The 20,000-nt window shown below is 41.2% G+C and overlaps 1 protein-coding gene and 1 non-coding gene across 3 annotated transcripts in view; both read right to left on the minus strand.

Moving 5' to 3' along the window:
* The window catches only part of LOC113663366 (glycine-rich cell wall structural protein 1), a 23,909-nt gene extending 8,546 nt beyond the window's left edge, over positions 1-15,363 (minus strand). Inside the window, exons 1-17 of one of the 2 annotated variants that reach the window (XM_047801158.1) lie at positions 14,837-15,363; positions 12,155-12,202; positions 11,302-11,358; positions 11,183-11,200; positions 11,033-11,095; positions 10,893-10,946; positions 10,778-10,807; positions 9,874-9,909; positions 9,248-9,301; positions 8,504-8,551; positions 6,737-6,787; positions 5,839-5,889; positions 5,288-5,317; positions 5,112-5,162; positions 4,102-4,146; positions 3,243-3,302; positions 1,980-2,030 (exon numbers count right to left, since the gene is read on the minus strand). In XM_047801158.1, coding sequence (XP_047657114.1) covers positions 1,980-2,030; positions 3,243-3,302; positions 4,102-4,146; positions 5,112-5,162; positions 5,288-5,317; positions 5,839-5,889; positions 6,737-6,787; positions 8,504-8,551; positions 9,248-9,301; positions 9,874-9,909; positions 10,778-10,807; positions 10,893-10,946; positions 11,033-11,095; positions 11,183-11,200; positions 11,302-11,358; positions 12,155-12,202; positions 14,837-14,903 — 814 coding nt within the window. In that variant the 5' untranslated portion in view covers positions 14,904-15,363. The remainder of the gene's footprint in view (positions 1-1,979; positions 2,031-3,242; positions 3,303-4,101; positions 4,147-5,111; positions 5,163-5,287; positions 5,318-5,838; positions 5,890-6,736; positions 6,788-8,503; positions 8,552-9,247; positions 9,302-9,873; positions 9,910-10,777; positions 10,808-10,892; positions 10,947-11,032; positions 11,096-11,182; positions 11,201-11,301; positions 11,359-12,154; positions 12,203-14,836) is intronic. The other variant, XM_027178623.2, reaches the window with a different exon arrangement.
* On the minus strand, positions 10,507-10,670 carry LOC113663431. Its single transcript, XR_003445495.2, has one exon. It is a non-coding gene; the product is annotated as a U1 spliceosomal RNA (small nuclear RNA).
* Positions 15,364-20,000: the final 4,637 nt, after the last annotated feature.

Below are 20,000 nucleotides of genomic sequence, written 5' to 3' on the forward strand. Positions count from 1 at the left end.
AGGCTGTAGACATACACCAAGCAGTTATAGCCACTGTCCTTAAATATTATTGTAAGGATACTTATAATGTGTATTCTCTTGTGTATTCATAATGTGTTATAAGCACATTCATAAAATTCACATTGAAGTAAAACACATATTCAGCATATTGTTCAAAAGTAATGCAAGTCATGCAGAACACATTATAAAGCATGCTTATGACTTTGCATTACCAGATTTTATAACACATTATAACCTGTTCATAGCACTTCAGGAAAATTATGATGTCACATTTTTTGTCAAATTTCCTGACCAGATCATATTTTCCCATATAGAGCCATTAAAGAGATGTTATATAGCTTCATATTCATATATTCATATATAATGCCTCAAAACTACTTAAAACACTTCACCTAAACCCTGTGGCATAATGTGCTGTAAAACTTCAGAAATGTTACAAATATAATGCTCCAGATATAATGTTCTATTATAATATTTAACTGCTAAATGTGAGAAGCCAGATCACATGTTATAATGAATTATAACTTTATCATTTGATCTGACAATTCTGCTCATGCGCAAAAAAATTTTTTTAACTATAACGAGCTAAACACACTCCTACTGGCTTATGTCCTTCTATGTATAAGGAATGTTACGGATGCAATATGTAAACTAGGAGCACATGTGGAAACATGTTGACTCAATCTTGTGGCAGCCTGCTATAATGCTCTGTTCCACATTCTAAACATTTAAATCATTAAAAACCTCGAGAAGCCATATAATGCATTATAACAAGCAGTTAAACACAATAGATTAGATTGGATTAGAGAAATGTCTATTATAGTGTATTATAACCACTGACATTATGAATGTCAAGCACATACTGTACATATATAATATATATACAGGTTTTATGTATGTAAATATACATACAGAAGAAGATTTACTGGTGCAGTATATAAATATATACTATTCAATGTCAAGTTTATGAACTGATTAAAAGCCCCAACATGCTGACTTTATGAAAATGAGAAAGAAAACCGACATGTCTGTGTTTTCACACACGCCTTCACACGTGGAAATTAGTCACTGTTTCCATTAGCGGTTTATAAAGTAAGTCTCACCCTCAATACTCATGAAATCCTGTTGCGATATCGCTAAGCTTTGACCACTGACTCAGAAAGTACACACAGTGCTAATGAGCACACCCGTTAACAGCCGCAGCAGAGTGACATAAACACATTAAAACACATGTGTTTTGTCACAGTGAATAGTGTCAGGCATAAAAAAATAAACGCTTTATGTCTTTAGTGTTCAAAGCTGTATACAGTAGATGTGCATTTATAAGGTATTTATACACATTCCTAAGATCATTTATAAGAATTCAGCACTTTCATTAAACTTAATGACCTGTTGACATGATGAAGTATAAGTCCTCATTATAAACACATTATAAAACAGTACCCAAAGAAACCCTGAGCTTACAGTAAAGGGCTTTCTGTATAAAGGTACAATGTCTGTGGTATCAGTGTAATGTGTTATTAACAGAGCTTATAATGCATCCAGTTAACAATTTATTAATAAATTGTAAACGTTACTATGAGCTGTGATGCTTTGACATGAGGCTGTTTAACAAGGTGAATAACAGAGTTGGACAATCCAAAGTATTTTGTTATGATTCATTATAGCTTGGAGTACACAAAGTTTATCAGCATCTACATGTCACCTGACATACAACAGTCATTATATTTAAAAGATTTTAGTGTTCTATACAGTTTCGGTCTCTACTGGCCCGGGATAATAAACTACTAATAAACTTTTTTTTCCATCTATCAGAATCTGACTCAGACCCAGCCGAGGCGTAACAGAGTGTTTCTATCAGCATACAGAGTGTGTGGTGGAGAAAAGTTTTAATATGCTGGGGGCGGGGGGCGGGGGGGGGGGGTGTCATCAGAAGGAAAAAAATCAACAAAAGGAAAGTGAAACGTAAATGACTTTACCAGTCTGTTTGCCCACTCGCCCCGTTTGCGGGTATGTGCCTAGGCCAAGACCTGAAACCCAACATAAGTGTTTATTATGATATGATGCTTTATAATGCAGTTATTGTTTTTTTTTAATCATTAGTATTAAAATAATTTGTCAGGATGAAGAGTGAGATTCATCACTACCACGCACAATCCATACGGCTGGGTGTTTAATAAATGTAGTTAATAAATAAAGTTAAGTAGAAATTAAAGCATGACTAGAACGACATTGTGTCATCGTATTACTCAAAAAAACATCAACCGTTTATGTCAGACCTTGAGGGGCGGAGCTAAGCTCTGACTGGGCATTCTGTCCATTTATAGTTATGTTTTATGTTAAAGAACTCCTGTTCACACACACACACACACACACACACACACACACACACACACACACACACACACACACACACACACACACACACACACACACATACACACTCAGACACACACACACATACACACTCAGACACACACACATTCACACACTCACACACACACACACAAATACACACTCAGACACACACACACATACACACTCAGACACACATACTGTATACACACTCAGACACACACACATACACACTCAGACACACACATACTGTATACACACTCAGACACACACACATACACACTCAGACACACACTGTATACACACTCAGACACACACACACATACTCAGACACAAACACACACACACACACTTACGCACTCAGACACAAACACACACACACTTACGCACTCAGACATACACACACATACACACACACCCACACACACACACACATACACTATCAGACACACACACACATACACACACATACACACTCAGACACACACATACACACTCAGACACACACACACACACACACACACACACATACACACTCAGACACAAACACACACACTTACGCACTCAGACACAAACACACACACTTACGCACTCAGACACACACACACATACACACTCAGGCACACATACACACTCAGACACACACACATACACTCTCAGACACACACACATACACACTCAGACACACACACATACACACTCAGACACACACACATACACACTCAGACACACACACACTCAGACACACACACACACACTCTCAGACACACACACACATACACACTCAGACACACACACATACACAATCAGACACACACACACACACTCTCAGACACACACAAACACTCACACACACAGATATACACTTCTAGGTTTAGGACACCTACCTGCTCCGTAGCCGTTGGTCAGCCCTGCTCCATGATACGCACCGGGGCCGAGACCGTATCCTGTCACACACAATCGTACAGCATGTAAAACACAATTACTTTAAGAAATGAAATAAGAAAATCCAGCCTTGTTTGTTGCCGTGATCAGTCGGGAGCCTGTGGAGCAAAACAGCACAGTGTGGTGTAGATGATGTTACTGCACTGGATGGTGCAGAGAACTCAAACCAGACCAATTCATAAACCTCACTCTGACCATCCTGTGGGGCAAAATGATCTACCCTTCACACTAACATGCTTTACATCAGTGAGCTCAAGAGCCACTGGGGCAAACAAAAACAAGCACAGGAGTATGACATGCAGACGTGTGGCCGTGACACCAAATGTGACCAGAACAAAACAAAAGGGTGAAGCTTCACTCGGTTCAGATGTTGTGCATAAGCAGTGGATCCACAGGAGCAGGTGGAGGTTTGAGTGCTGGTGTATTTACAACTGGAGGCGTTTGTTTAAGTGTGAATATGGAGGATGACTTAAGTCTACGCTCCACTGTTCTCGAGTAAAGATGCATTGGGTGTATGAGTAGGTGTAGACACAGGTGTAGTAGCAGGTGCATGTGCAGGTGTAGTAGCAGGTGCATGTGCAAGTGCAGGTGTGGATACAGTTGCAGGTGTGAGGTGCGGGTATATTTGCAGATGTGTATGCAGGTGTAGCTGCAGGTGTAGGTGGGTTTTTACATCCATCATTCACACAGATCAGGTTGGTGTTTCCTGATGACTGTGTGGGATGTAGGACGTTAAAAACTCCACCCTTAGTTGCCATGCATTCAGCCTGACTGTCCATCACACTGTACAGGCAGCTTTACCCTGTTTAGTGGCTTTGGCACCGTTTCCAAGGGATGGAGCTCCTCCTACACCATACAGAGAAAATCAGTACAAAACCTCCACTCCTCTATCACTCTATCCTACACTCCTCTACCACTCTATCCTACACTCCCCTATCACTCTATCCTACACTCCTCTATCACTCCATCCTACACTCTATCACTCTGTTCTACACTCCTCTACCACTCTATCCTACACTCCTCTACCACTCTATCCTACACTCCTCTATCACTCTATCCTACACTCCTCTACCACTCTATCCTACACTCCTCTACCACTCTATCCTACACTCCTCTATCACTCTATCCTACACTCCTCTATCACTCTATCCTACACTCCTCTACCACTCTATCCTACACTCCTCTATCACTCTATCCTACACTCCTTAACCACTCTATCCTACACTCCTCTACCACTCTATCCTACACTCCTCTATCACTCTATCCTACACTCCTCTACCACTGTATCCTACACTCCTCTACCACTCTGTTATACAATTCTCTACCACTCCATCCTACACTCCTCTATCACTCTGTTCTACACCCCTCTATCATTCTATCCTATACTTTTAGTGCTGCTGATGCTGGACTCTAACAGCTGAGCCTGCCTTCCTTTCTTTCTTTCTTTCTTTCTTTCTTTCTTTCTTTCTTTCTTTCTTTCTTTCTTTCTTTCTTTCTTTCTTTCTTTCTTCCCTCTTCCCTTTTTTCCTCCTCTTCATTTCTTTCTCTTATTTTCCTTACTTTACTTCTCCTGGCTTCCTTTCTCTTCCTCTCTCTCTCTCTTCATTTCCTTCCATTTCTTTCTTTTTCTACTTCTTTTCCTTCCTATCTGTATTTCAGAGACGAGTGTGAGTCCCTGTGCTTCCAACTGTAAAAGTGTAATAAGAATAACGGAGTGATGAGTCGGGGACGAGATCTTTAGCATACTTCTCTTTCGTTCTTGTTCGATGCATCCATTATGTACTTCAATAAAAAGCTGCATTAATCATTACCATTAGAGACTCCATTAGAGACTCCATTAGAGAATGTCCGTGGGCCGTAACCTACACACCAGATTATTTGTTAATGGATCAGTGCAGTCTCTCAGACTGACAACAACAACAACATCATACAACAACTGAAATAAAAGACAATATGAAATAAATAATAATGACAGATGCAGGTTTACCATTTCCTTTAACTCCCTTCACACTGCGTCCTGTAGAGGGAAATATGCTAATTGTGATTAATTATGACATCATCGGTGAATTGTTTAACTCTTTCAAAAGAATTAAGAACTATTTTTTTTTAAACGTCTAAGGCTGCTTTTTTTAAGGATGATTTTTCTCTCTGCTTTGCTCACATTCCCCTTTACATTCTTTCTCCTTATTACTTTCTTCCATTCTTTCTTTCTCTTCTGCTGTTTTTTATTTTATTTCTTGCCATCTGTTTTTCATGCATCTTTCTCTCCATCCGGTACTTTCTTTCTTATTTTTTTCCTTTGTTTCCATTTTGCTTTTCTTTCTCCCTGCTTTCCTTTTTTTTTTTTTTTTGCTTTCTTGCACTCTTTCCTGTTCAAGTTTAGGTTTGTAAAGATGTAGTGATTTTTCTCCTCAAATGTGAGCAAAAACTGTTCAGTCCCATAGGACTATGGCTAAGTGACACACACACACACACACACACACAGAGAGAGAGAGAGAGAGAGAGAGAGAGAGAGAGAGAGAGAGAGCAGAATGTTACCGTTACTCAGAGCACCATGTCCATTCGGTACTCCAGGTGTTGGACCAAATCCTGAAGACCACAGAAACAGTTACCTTTGACATCAGTAAGACACTGAACACAGCAGCACACACACACGCCTACATCATCAGCACACCGTCACCTCCTAATACATATCACACAACATTATATTAAATACACTAACAAAGGAAAGTCCTAAAGCTGTAACAAACTAATGATAGTGTTAACTTCATGGCCTGTGACATCACTCACGTGCAGTTCATGAATGTTCCTAATGAGCAGCGCTAAATGAGTGAGTGATGTCACACCCCGGGGACGAGCTCACTGACAACTCATAAGCACCTACGGAAAACTCTGCAGGTCATCTGTCATTCTGACGGATATGACGTGTGATGTTTGTCCCACGTGTGTGCTAGCTGTTTCAGCACCAGAGCAGCAAGTCACTGTAGTGAACCCCTGCATTGTCCCTAAACATACAGATAATTAGTCATTTGGTGCCGATGTGCTTGAGAGATATAAATCAACTGGCCTTTCAGTCTGGATGGACAGAATAAAGCATTGTGTTGGACGTGTGTGTGTGAGAGTGTGAGTGTGTGAGTGTAAGAGAGTGTGAGACCAGCTCCTGCTGTAGACCATGACTGGTATTTACTTTAACACAACGTCTGCTTCCTGACCATCACAGACTGAACGACGAGTCGGGGGTGTTAATATTTATGCCGTGAGACTCGGCTCACAAATCGCTTTGGAGATTAACTCGTCGTTTAACTGGACTGGAATTTTCATGTCCTAATCTGTACCCGTGTGAAGACAAGCAATTAAATAAGACTTCCATTTGTTTTCTGATCACATGGGACGGCGCTCAGAGTCATACAGATGAGAACAGAGATGAAACTGTTACCATTGACTTTCTGCCTCTGTACAATGGGCAATCCTGCTCCAGCCCCATTACCTACACACACACACACACACACACACACACACACACACACACACACACACACACACACACACACACACACACACGGATTGTATTGGGGACGAAAGGCACGCAAACACACACACACTCACAGTTTGTATTGGGGAGAAAATGCATGCACACACACATATACACACACACACACACACACACACACACACACACACACGGATTGTATTTGGGACAAAAGGCATGCAAACACACACACACACACACACACACACACACACACACACACACACACACACACACACACACACTCTTGGTTTGTATTGGGGAGAAAATGCATGCACACACACATATACACACACACACACACACACACACACACACGGTTTGTATCGGGGACAAAAGGCGCGCACAGGAGTCTTCCACTGGAGCTTGCAAATCTTCAACAGCAAACATCTGAGGTCCTCAAGTGTTATTTCTTTTAATTTTTTTGTTTCTGACTCTTCTCATCTCTATACAGAAAACCTCTTTTGTATGAGGTGGAACAGAACCTATCAGGGTTCTATTTAAGAGACTTGCAACATATAGCTTTAGGGTTCCAGGTGTAGATGTTATAGGTGTAGATGCTCTGCTATGATCTTCTCACCAAGATCTTCAGCATCTGAGCTTCTTTCTGAAGACTCATCTCACCAGGGCCCCTGGTTCAACCCTGAACTCAGGTTACTGTCCTTTTCTCCATGTTCTCAGGGTTCTTCAAACCAAACAAACCAGTAGATGGATTACATATCTCCATATTGGATTAATAGTCCACAATCTTGAATAACAAGAAATGGATGAGGTGAAGATCTCCAGCAAAATGGTTTGTTTACGACTGCATCAAAGTCACAAAATGGTCCAGATCTGTGAGCTTCATCCAAATGTTGGTCCTCAAGCCAAGAAGTTGGTCGTCACAGGAATTATTTTGCATAAATATAGGATGTAAATATCCAGTATCTGATGATGATGATGATGATGATGATGATGATGGTTATGTGAAGGAGGAGACAGAACTTTGACAGGTTAGGCTTTAGATGGCTTTTTGCCACGTCCATTGGACCTGCTCGATCACAGCACCATCCCTAAACACTACAACATCAGCCAACAGATCCACTATTGTTGTTTTCTTGCTTTGACAATTGTAGTGCATCACTCTCAGGATGGCCTACAGCTCCAACTACATCAAACTGCATCAATCTACATCAAACTACATCAATCTACATCAAACTACATCAAACTACATCAAAATACATCAAACTACACCAATCTACATCAAACTACATCAAAATACATCAAAATACATCAAACTACATCAATCTACATCAAACTACATCAAACTACACCAATCTACATCAAACTACACCAATCTACATCAAACTACATCAGACTGCATATGAAACTATTATATTCTTTGCTATTCTATTTATAGATTTAATTTCTTTTTATTTTACACATCAGAGGACATAAAGGAAGTAGAGGACGTAGACGACATAGAGGACATAGAGGAAGCAGAGGACATAGACGACATAGAAGACGTAGAGGAAGTAGAGGACATAGAGGAAGTAGAGGACATAGAGGAAGTAGAGGACATAGAGGAAGTAGAGGACGTAGAGGAAGTAGAGGACATAGAGGAAGTAGAGGACATAGAGGAAGTAGAGGACATAGAGGACAGTAAAGGAAAGGAAGTAGGGGTTAGAGATTTACCGTTGGTAAACCCTGGACCAGCAGGTGACCCTTGTCCTGCACCATATCCTGAATATAACACACACGTGAGTAGATAAATTTACATTGAACACACACACACACACACACACACACACACACACACACACACACACACAAAACACACACACGATGCTGCCATGCATTTATGTGTGAAAAATATTGACTGCTGTTTGGAACACTTAAGTGATGTGGCTTAAAATATGAAGACGCTCTGATCCGACGTTCTCCAACAAACAACCAGGTGAAGCAGTGCGACACGTCTGCAGCTACAACACACAGCGCCAACACACAGCTACAACACACAGCGACAACACACAGCTACAACACACAGCTACAACACACAGCGACAACACACAGCGACAACACACAGCGCCAACACACAGCTACAACACACAGCGACAACACACAGCTACAACACACAGCTACAACACACAGGTGCTTTAGTTTATCATTATGGGTTTCATGGAGAACGCCGGACATGATGGTGTCTGGGGTTCAAAGGAGGATCAAAGGCTTGTGTGTGAACAAAAAAATGCAAATGTGAGAGATTCAGAAAGACACCCAGTTTTGTCCTGCAGACCAAAGCGTCTTCTGTTTAGAGCAGCGAGGTGACGGTGGTGACGGCATGCAGTAAAAAGTAAGGTGTGGTTAGGACTCTTTATAGACAAACATCACAGAGACAGAGACCAGAGACAAACAGATGCCCAGATGTTTTTTTTTTACCCGGTTTGGAGGCTTTAGTGCCGCTTCCTGTAGGTGTGCCCCTTCCTGCAGCGCCTACCGGTGGCACACACAGGTACTGTTACCTACAAACTCTCAGAAAGACCTGAAGACTTGTAAAGTCGGCATATGGAGACATTCACACTTTCAGGGTTAGTGATTTTTTAATAAAGACTCCTAGAAGGTTTGCGCAGAGACCTTTGAGGAACGTCAGCAGGTTCAGGTGAAGCCATCAGGATGTGTAGAAGATGTAAAGTAATTCAACTACAAACGACTTTATCACAACAGTCAGGTTTAGACTGCAGTCTTTAAAGACTACAAGATCTTCCAAAAAAATCAGATGAGATCAGATCACACACTGAAGACTGTCTAGAAGAACATCACGCTTACATCATCGATTAGCGTGATCTGGAAAAGGAGCTTGTATAATCACAAGCATCCCTCACATTCAGCCTGAAGTAACGAAGAGAATTTATTCTGTCTGTTTGTGTGTTTCTTTTATCAGCATCACTAAAGCTGACCTGTGGGGCTGCTGCCCTCCTGTCGGAAAATCCCTCGGATATTTCTCTCCGTCTCTCTGTTTGTTTCAGACACGAGAACATAAAAAAGTAAAAAACGTATTAACTCACCGCGTGGAGCAGTCGGATAGCCACCAGCACCGTAACCTAAAAAAACAAGATTAGGAAATGTGAGCAAAAGAAGTTTTCCCACATTATCGTTACTTCATGACGTCATGTCGAGCTGCGATCGTTTTGTTTTGTTTCATTAAATTTTAAAAGAAGAAGAAACATCTGTTTACAGCTGTTCTAACGAAAGGGACCTGGTTTTACAGACATTCTACTAATATCACTAATATTACATGGAAGTAAAATGTGGATCAGGATAATTAAAGCATCTCTTTATTAAAACAAACAAACATTTATTTGTTAATAAAATAGAAACAAATCCTAATTGTTGGTGAATTGCTGTTTAAACCCTAATTTTACAGTAAAAGAATCTGGAGTGACAGATACAGGAGAAAAGAACAGGGGCATTTATTATTGCCACATATACATTACAGCACAGTGGAATTCTTTTCTTCACATACCCCAACTGAGGAGGTTGGGGTCAGAGTGCAGGGGCAGCTATGATACAGTGCCCCTGGAGCAGGGAGGGTTGGAGCCCAACAGTGGCAGCTTGGCTGTGATGGGCCTTGAACCCCAATCCTCCAATCAACAACCAAGAGCCTTAACCAGTTGAGCCACAACTGCCCTGGAACAAAACTGGGGAGAGCGCGAACGCAGTCCCCCACTATCAGAAATTATGCGGTCGAGATTCCCGCATTTGGGGAGTTCACAAAGGTCAGCACAGCCTGAGTGCAATGGCCGAGCCCCGCTGTGGGCAAACCACCTCCTTGATCATGGTATTGCCCCTGCCAGGTAAGTATCAGTCATGTCCGAATGGGAGATGTTTTTAATTATTAGATTCACTGATAAACTCCTGAACAAGGCGATATTAAGAGAATATGTTTGATATAAAAGACAACACACTCACTTGGCTGATATCTGTAGCCATTAGTGTATCCTGTGGAAATAAAGCAGACAGAACTTATACTTTTTACATGAAACTACAAGACCAGGAAAAAAACAAGAACTGGAAGTTCTCTCACCTCGTACTGCCAGGCCGTTCCCGAGTCCCAGTCCTGCTGCTCCCAGACCACCACCTGGATACAGGGAAAGCAACAGGATGCGGATGTGAACCACGTTCTACACTAAACCGCAGCATTCACACACACTGTCTGATATGTACCGTATGCTCCGAGAGCAGGTCCGTATCCTGGTTTCAGTCCAGATCTGGGGGCGTATCCTGGTCCTGAGTTAAAACAACACACACATCATTCATTATAATTTCACCTGGACTTTCACCTTCACCGGAACAGGTTCAACGGCATCATCTCACCTCCAAGGTAACGGCCGGCTGCAGAAGACAGAGAAGACAAAGAACATCATGAGAGAGAGAAATAAAGAGAGAAATAAACGTTCACAAATGAGGTGGCTGTAAGGAATAAGAACTCTTACCTCCTGCTTTTCCAGGCTTTCCTCCTGCATAGCCGCGGTTCCCGAGAACTCCCGTTACTACAGACAGGGCAAAGACACGATCAACAGGGAAATAATGAATGATGAGAAATTATTACCTAATAAATAAAGCAGTGTGAATGTGATGGACAGACTAGAGACAAAAAAGATCCAGTAATTAACCTAGTAGTTGTCCAAGCTGTTAGAAGTGTTGCTAGTAGTAACGTTTTAATCTCAGCTTTATCACTGCCTGAAATGTCTAGCTGAGAAGGTCACTGTCTCAGAGAGAATTAATGGAGTATCTGATGCTCTAACAATTATCTCAGATCTTCTATCACTACTGAAATGCTGTAAATACGTATCAGAATGAAATACTGATGTCACTGAGGCTGAGATAATTACTGTCATGATTATTGAGATAATTACTGTCATGATTATTGAGATAATTACTGTCATGATTATTGAGATAATTACTGTCATGATTATTGAGATAATTACTGGGCAAACAGGAGAATGACTAAGATCAGTACTGGTGTAACTTACAGCAGAAATCACTGCTCGTAAACACAGAGAAAACCGCTGAGATGGAGACTGATAATGAACTGTGAGCCTACTGAGATCATAACTGAGATAAATACTGAGGCAACTAATTACTGGGATATATACTGTGATCGTTTCTGAGACAATGACTCGGCTACTCAGATTACTGGAGTAAGTGTTAAGATCGTTAAAGGCCTACTGAAAAAAACCCCTGAGATAATTACTGTAATCAGTCAGAGGGTTCAGTACTAGAATAATAAAGAGAGGGTGATAACTGAAGGCTTCTCAGTAGACTTTACACATCCCAAACACTTACCTCGTCCCTGGGGCAGTCTCCCCAGCCCTCCGGTCGGACGGCCGATTCCTGGTTCAAACAGTAAAATGAGTTAATTAGTTAAACACGTGCCTGATGTCAGATTAAAAGCGACACAGTGAAAGATTTGTTGTAGGGATTGAGGTGAACGACAGGAAGACGCCACCGGAGACGCAACCTTGAGCTGCTTTAGCACAGAGATGAAAACGCTGCACAGGTGCATGTGATGTTTGTATTCTCCTGTGAGCTCAGAACTTCTCAGAACGTGTCTCTGATGATCTGATGTTCTGGCGGCCTGAGTCCAGCACACGCCACCAACAGGCTGCCACCTGTGTGTGTGTGTGTGTGTGTGTGTGTGTGTGTGTGTGTGTGTGTGTGTGTGTGTGTGTGTGTGTGTGTGTGTGTGTGTGTGTGTTCGTGTGTGTGTACGGTGAATCAGATCTCACGGCTGATCGCCACATTTTGACCCATGGTGCCTGAAGCCACATCACAGCAGCACATGAAAGACGTAGTGAGGTTTTCACTTTGCAGTTGCATCATCTGGAAAGTGTTTGAGTCACTGAGCAACTTGACGAGTTAATCCACCTCCAAAAGTCAGAGTTTTTGTTTTGTTTATTTATTTAGTTATCGAGCAGATCCAAAATCTGACCTGGAATTGTTATCAACTGTTTAAAAACTTTGCAAGAGATCAAACTTCATTATTACATTAATCATGAATGTAAACTTCAATTTAAAGTAATTGTTCTAATATGAGACCAGTGGGCGTGGCCTAATATACTAATGAGCGTGTTGTGATCGACAGTCAACTGCCTGTGACATCACTCCAGGCATCACGCCAATTTCTACAACAGCTATGCTCGCTAGATTAGCTTTCGCCTGATAAGGTCATTCTTTTTTACGAGGTTAGCATTCGGTTGCTAAATTAGCATCAGTTAGCATTAGTTTCAAAAGTAAATGTTAATTAATTGTAACATCATGAATAAATGTTTATAACTTTAGAAACTACTTTAGAAAATCTCTATTTTATCTATATATTTTTTCACCTTTAACTAAAAATGAATATTATTATTCATTCAATCATCTTCTACCGCTTATCCGAACTTCTCGGGTCACGGGGAGCCTGTGCCTATCTCAGGCGTCATCAGGCATCGAGGCAGGATACACCCTGGACGGAGTGCCAACCCATCACAGGGCACACACACACTCTCATTCACACACACACACACACACTATGGACGATTTCCCAGAGATGCCAATCAACCTACCATGCATGTCTTTGGACCGGGGGAGGAAACCGGAGTACCCGGAGGAAACCCCCGAGGCACGGGGAGAACATGCAAACTCCACACACACAAGGCAGAGGTGGGAATCGAACCCCCGACCCTGGAGGTGTGAGGCGAACGTGCTAACCACTAAGACACCGTGTGCCCCCGTGTTAGTGTTTTATTATTATTACTACAGTTACTATAAAGTTAAACATATAAAATACATCATAAAACATTTCCTATAAGAAGATGATTATAGATTTTATTCCTTACAGGTTCCTCTGTTGTGCCTCGGTGTAGAACTACAGCATGAATAGCTTCCTTTTAATGAGAACTTACAGGAGAAAAGCTTCTTAAAAAGAACTGTACACTGATCTGCTCAATCCACACAGTTCTTTAAATGTTATTTTTGGGTTCTACACAGAACATTACGTGTGCTGCTCTAAACAACTGTACAACTAAAGACACGAGCAAGAGCCAAATCTCCACACTGTCTGAATTCAGTACCAGGTTCCTAACGGGTTCCTTGGCTGGATGGATGGATAGATGGATGGATGGATGGATGGATGGATGGATGGATGGATGGATGGATGGATGGATGGATGGATGGATGGATGGTTCTAGCATCCTAAAGAAAAAGCATTTTCTGAAAGTTGCTAGAGTTTTATAGAGAACGTTAAAGGTTTCCAAACAGAAACTTGGTGTTCTGTTAAATGTTTACTCTGAGCTCTGCTGCCCTCTTGTCTCAGTAACTCACATCTACTTCTTCAGACCTTCTTCTCTCTCAGCGTAATGTCAGAGTATGTTAAAGCTTGAGAGATGCTGCACCTATACACCAGATTAGTTCACATTCTTCTTAAGGAACAGTAGAACACTACAGTCTTACAGAAAACACTCCGTCATTAATCCATCCATGTAAATTACTCTTGAGGAACCTGCCACTAATCAGACAGTGTGGAGATTTCACTCTTACCCTTCTGTTGTGTGGGATATTAAAGTCACCTTCACTGCACTTCTTAAAGCCTCTGCAGGGTTTAGTTTTGCTCTCTAACAGAACAGATAAATAATACAGTGAAAAAACTTTTCAAGCATTCAGTGGATGGTCTGATCACCTGAGGAAACCCTGAGCAGAACTCACCAGTTACATTAATATCTATATATTTTTTTATAAAAACAAAATACACTTCTGTTTCAACATATTTTGATCTTTTGACCTAGCAAATTATTAAAAACTAAACTGATGCTGTGACTTTTGCAGCTAATTAAAAGTTAAATAACTTAATAAAATGTTTTTTCCTCTGTTGGTAGATGAGATGATCATCTCGCCTGTCTGACTTATAAAACTTCATTAAGCCTTTTCATCTGTTCATCTGTTCATCTGTATCTGACCAGGATGAGTTCCTCCTTCACTGAATCTTACCTCCTTGTAAGCTGTTCTGCACCAGCCACAGCAACAGCGACGTCTTCAGGAGCGCCCGAGCCAACATAGCAGCCAAAAGCCCAGACAGACACACAGACAGGCCAAGAGACAGAGAGAGACAGACAGACAGACAGACAGACAGACAGGTGATGAGACTAACTTGAGGAACAGCACTAATGGACAGTCTTGGTGTCTGTGTGCCTTTTAAACATTCTCAGCCTCCTGGACCTTCCCTCCATTAAAGCCCTGCCTTCTCTCACACCATTGGGCACCAAGTAACCTGACCACCAAGTCCACCTCTTCCTCTACTCTTTATCCTCCTCCTCCTCCATCAGGCCAGACATCCAGTCCTGCAACAGTAGACACTATCATCACTCCTGTCTCCAGAACAGGGCAAAGAGATGGATATAAAAATCTCATGTATAAATTTTTATGTCTCAACGTCTTCAGATCTCAAAGATGTAATAATTCACAGGTGGAAAAATTTCAGTCCAAAAGGTCACCCAAGGTCACGTTGCATCGTATCCTGACTACGGCTTTCCTCTCTGAGACACTGATTTACTGCAGAAGCGAAGTGTATGAGTCGTGTTACACAGTAATAACACAGTGACATTGGGTCGTTGTGTCTCTGTGAACCTCGTAGCTGATTATTTTCCCTCAGCAACACGTCCCTAAGTGCTTTATCCCTCCTACTACAATTACTACAATTTCTTATTTATGAACAAACGACACATTTTTTATACATTAAGAATTGAGTTTAATGTCTGTGAGTCAAGTCAGTTCCTGTTCTCGCTCGTTACAGCTTTATCACATGCTACACGTTACACTTCTGCCCTCAGCAGGTAACAGCAGAAAAAAATCTGTCATGTGATGTAGAAACCGCAGAGTTTAACTGAAACGATACCGTATCAGAACGAGTGCATTGACGAATTAATCGATACCTGAGCACCAGACAGAATCCAGAAAATTTCACTACTAATAATAAGAGACTAAATCCTGGAGCAGCTGATGCTGAGTAACACTAACTGACCTCACGGTCGCTCACAGAAGTCGTCTTTTCATCCACGCACCTCTGCGACAAGATCCCTCTATGGCTAAACTTTAAAAAGCAACTTTGTAAACAGCAGAAAGGAAGAATACAAGTGAGCAGGATGTGGAGACGCCCAGTGTTTCACATTAATCACCGTTACAGGACAGAAACTGGCTGAAGTCGTATTTAAAGAGCGGTTTATGGCTTGCTCTGTGTTTCACTTGTGACTCTGGACTGTTTGCACACATTCTTTATTCCACAGTTTTACGTTTTTTAATAAACAGCCCTTATTAATCAGAACAAACCAGACGTTATGTTTGAAATCCTTCGGAGTTGTTTTTAATGGTGTAAATATGAGAAACTGTAGGAACGCTCGGCTGCAGATCAACAACAAGAAGAAACATCACCGTGTTCCTGTCCCTCGTATAAGGTTCTCCATGAAGGGTGCCAATAATTCTGGAGCACATTGTATATGGTTTTAAATTATTATCTGTTCTACTATTTTAACCAATGATTATTGGTTGATTTGTAAAATAATAATAACAAGAAAAAAGATAAGCCTATGCCATGCCCTACAAAAGTATTGGCACCCATGTCAATAACGTAATGCTGTGTTTTGATGTGATATAGAGATTAAAATGACTCTGGTCAACCCAGTGGGCGGAGCCACCGCAGCGGGACCCGGTCCAACCACCTCACATGTTGTGTATCTGTCCTGTACATGTGCAGGTGTGATGTGAGTGACTCAGGAATGATGGAAAAAGACACAAAGCTGATGCCAGAAACACAGATGAGTGAACAAACCTATACACTCTCTGACGCTTATAGAAAATAGTTTCTAATGTTTCTGTGCACTTAAATGAACACCCAGACTCAGACCACAAACCACCCAGAAGCCCTGGCACTGGAACATACACAAAGCCGGTGGGGTGAAGCCTGAGGCCTGCGTGTGGAGGCTGTTAATGGGCAGATGTGGCATTTCTAAATATCCCACACACACACGCTTACACACAGCATAAGGGAGACACAGCGAACTGCGCCAAGCTCAAATAAACTCAGCACGCTGATGTACTCTACATGTGTATAATGTACACTGTGTGTCTGTGTGGATGTATGCAAATAATACCGTTACAAGTTCTAGTGGGGATCTCGACATCCCAACATTTCCGTGTGTGTGTGTGTGTGTGTGTGTGTGTGTGTGTGTGTGTGTGTATCATCACCTGGATCACAGCTGTGGTCGTAGCGTGATGGTGTGATGGCATGATGGCGTTCTGCTCAATGGAGTGCAGCAAAAATGTTGATGACACGATGTCTCTCAAGCGATTTCTCTCTCGCTACAGGAACATGCACACGATAAACTCTGTTCTAAGGAACACTCAATTAATATTAATTACCGTTTATTACATTTTCACAACTGCAGGTTTACTGTATATCAAGTAGCACATTTGAATATGTTATCGTTTCTATAGTAACACATTACACATCATTGATATAGTGATTATTTCATTTACTGTTTACAGAAGGAGTCTCCAGTGTCAGCACCTTGTGGCAAGTAAAGCCGTAACTAATAAACGTCGCTCCCTTCTGTGCTGCAGTTTTATTTTTTTTTAACCTATTAACATTAAGAGAGGAAAAAAAGTCATTCAATTAAATTCAAGTTTATTTGTACGGCGCTTTTTACAATGGACATCGTCTCAAAGCAGCTTTACAGGAACATAAACATAGAACAAAAGGTTATTATAAAGAATAATATAAAATATAATAAAAAAAATCAAGATTAATATTAGTTATATATATATATATATGTATGTATTTATCCCTAATGAACAAGTCTGAGGTGACTCAGGTGACTGTGGGGAGGAAAAACTCCCTTAGATGGTAAAGGAAGGAACCTTGAGAGGAACCAGACTCAAAGGGGAACCTCATCCTCATCTGGGTGACACTGGGGGTGTGATTATATAACCTCATCCTCATCTGGGTGACACTGGGGGTGTGATTATATAACCTCATCCTCATCTGGATGACACTGGGGGTGTGATTATATAACCTCATCCTCATCTGGGTGACACTGTGGGTGTGATTATATAACCTCATCCTCATCTGGGTGACACTGGGGGTGTGATTATATAACCTCATCCTCATCTGGGTGACACTGGGGGTGTGATTATATATACAGTCTGAATAATGTTGTAGTGATGTAAAAGATCACATGGGGTTCACATCTCCTCTTTAGTATAGCAGGGTCTAACTGGAGCTGGTAGATCTCTAGATGCCTCAGGACTCACAGAGTCGGCCTCGTCTCAGTGGAGGTCCAAAATCTTCATCGCACGGAAGACGATTGGAGCTGGTATATATGAATGTTCATCACTGATATAACATAAGTGAGGACAGGAACTAAAGAGTTTATGAGATGTTTCACAGCATTATTCTATGTATTTAATAAATCTAAAGGTGATTACTCTCTCTCTCACTCATCTTCTACCGCTTATCCGAACGTCTCGGTCACGGGGAGCCTGTGCCTATCTCAGGCATCATGGGGCATCGAGGCAGGATACACCCTGGACGGAGTGCCAACCCATCACAGGGCACACACACACCTTCATTCACACACACACTCACACACTACGGACAATTTTCCAGAGATGCCAATCAACCTACCATGCATGTCTTTGGACCGGGGGAGGAAACCGGAGTACCCGGAGGAAACCCCCGAGGCACGGGGAGAACATGCAAACTCCACACACACAAGGTGGAGGTGTGAATCAAACCCCGACCCTGGAGGTGTGAGGTGAACGTGCTAACCACTGAGCCTAAAGGTGATTATAATCTGTATTATCTGTATAATCTATATAATCTGTATAATGTGTATAATCTATATAATCTGTATAATGTGTATAATCTATATAATCTGTATAATCTGTATAATCTATATAATCTATATAATCTGTATAATGTGTATAATCTATATAATCTGTATAATCTGTATAATCTATATAATCTATATAATCTGTATAATGTGTATAATCTATATAATCTGTATAATTTGTCCATCACAAGAACCTCCTCTTATTTGTTTGTTTTTTTAGACAGGTAGATTCTGATTTTCGAACATTGTCTGGAAGTTATTTAGTAAATAAGGGCAGCCAGTTCATTAGAAATGGGGCAGATGGATACAGCGGTGTCACTTTAGGACCTGAGAGGGTTAGTAAGGACAGAGGGGCCAGGACAAGGGGCCAGACGAAGGGGGGCTTCCAGACACCGGCTACGGCCAAAACATACCCAATACATTATACAGAGAAGCAGCGGATGAGAAAAATGTCCCAGAATGGAAAAATGAGTCAAAGTAAGTGAGCATGAAGAAAGTGTGTGTTTGTGAGAGAGAGAGAGAGAGAGAGAGAGAGAGAGAGAGAGAGAGAGAGAGAGAGAGAGAGAGAGAGAGAGATTGGCATATTAGCTCAACTGGCACAAGAATGTGAAGCTCATGAGAAACGCTTAAGAGGAGGAGGTGGACATTATTCACACAGAGGATGATTTGTAATTACATTAAAACTGTGGGCATGTGGTAGCCTAGTGATTAAGGTGTTGGGCTACCGATCAGCAGAGGTGGGTAGTGTAGCCAAAAATTGTACTCAAGTAAAAGTAAAAAGTAGACATCCAAATAATTACTTGAATAGGAGTAAAAAAGTACTTGGTGAAAAAACTACTCAAGTGCTGAGTAACTGTTGAGTAACGTCGGGTTTATTTTTTAACACAAGACAACAATCAGACAGACAAAAATACAAAATAATCTTTAGGCAAATGATGGCTCATCCAATCAATAAAATGAATTAAAATTAATTAATTACAAAATAGCTTAAATTAAAATAATTCAGGTAAATTCAAGTATTTAATAAATTAAATAAATAAAATAATAATAAATAAAAAATAAATACGCACAAGTAACACAAATTTCCAAACCTTTATGCTTTTTTACCAGGCAGAACTAGAACGAGGCAGCCCATAAATTCTCATAAACTCTGTGTGTGTGTGTGTGTGTGTGTGTGTGTGTGTGTGTGTGTGTGTGTGTGTGTGTGTGTGTGTGTGTGTGTGTGTCTGTCTGTCTGTCTCCAGTGACAGAACAACAGAAGGAAACAC

Source organism: Tachysurus fulvidraco, chromosome 15 (assembly GCF_022655615.1).
Source record: "Tachysurus fulvidraco isolate hzauxx_2018 chromosome 15, HZAU_PFXX_2.0, whole genome shotgun sequence".
NCBI lineage: Eukaryota > Metazoa > Chordata > Actinopteri > Siluriformes > Bagridae > Tachysurus > Tachysurus fulvidraco.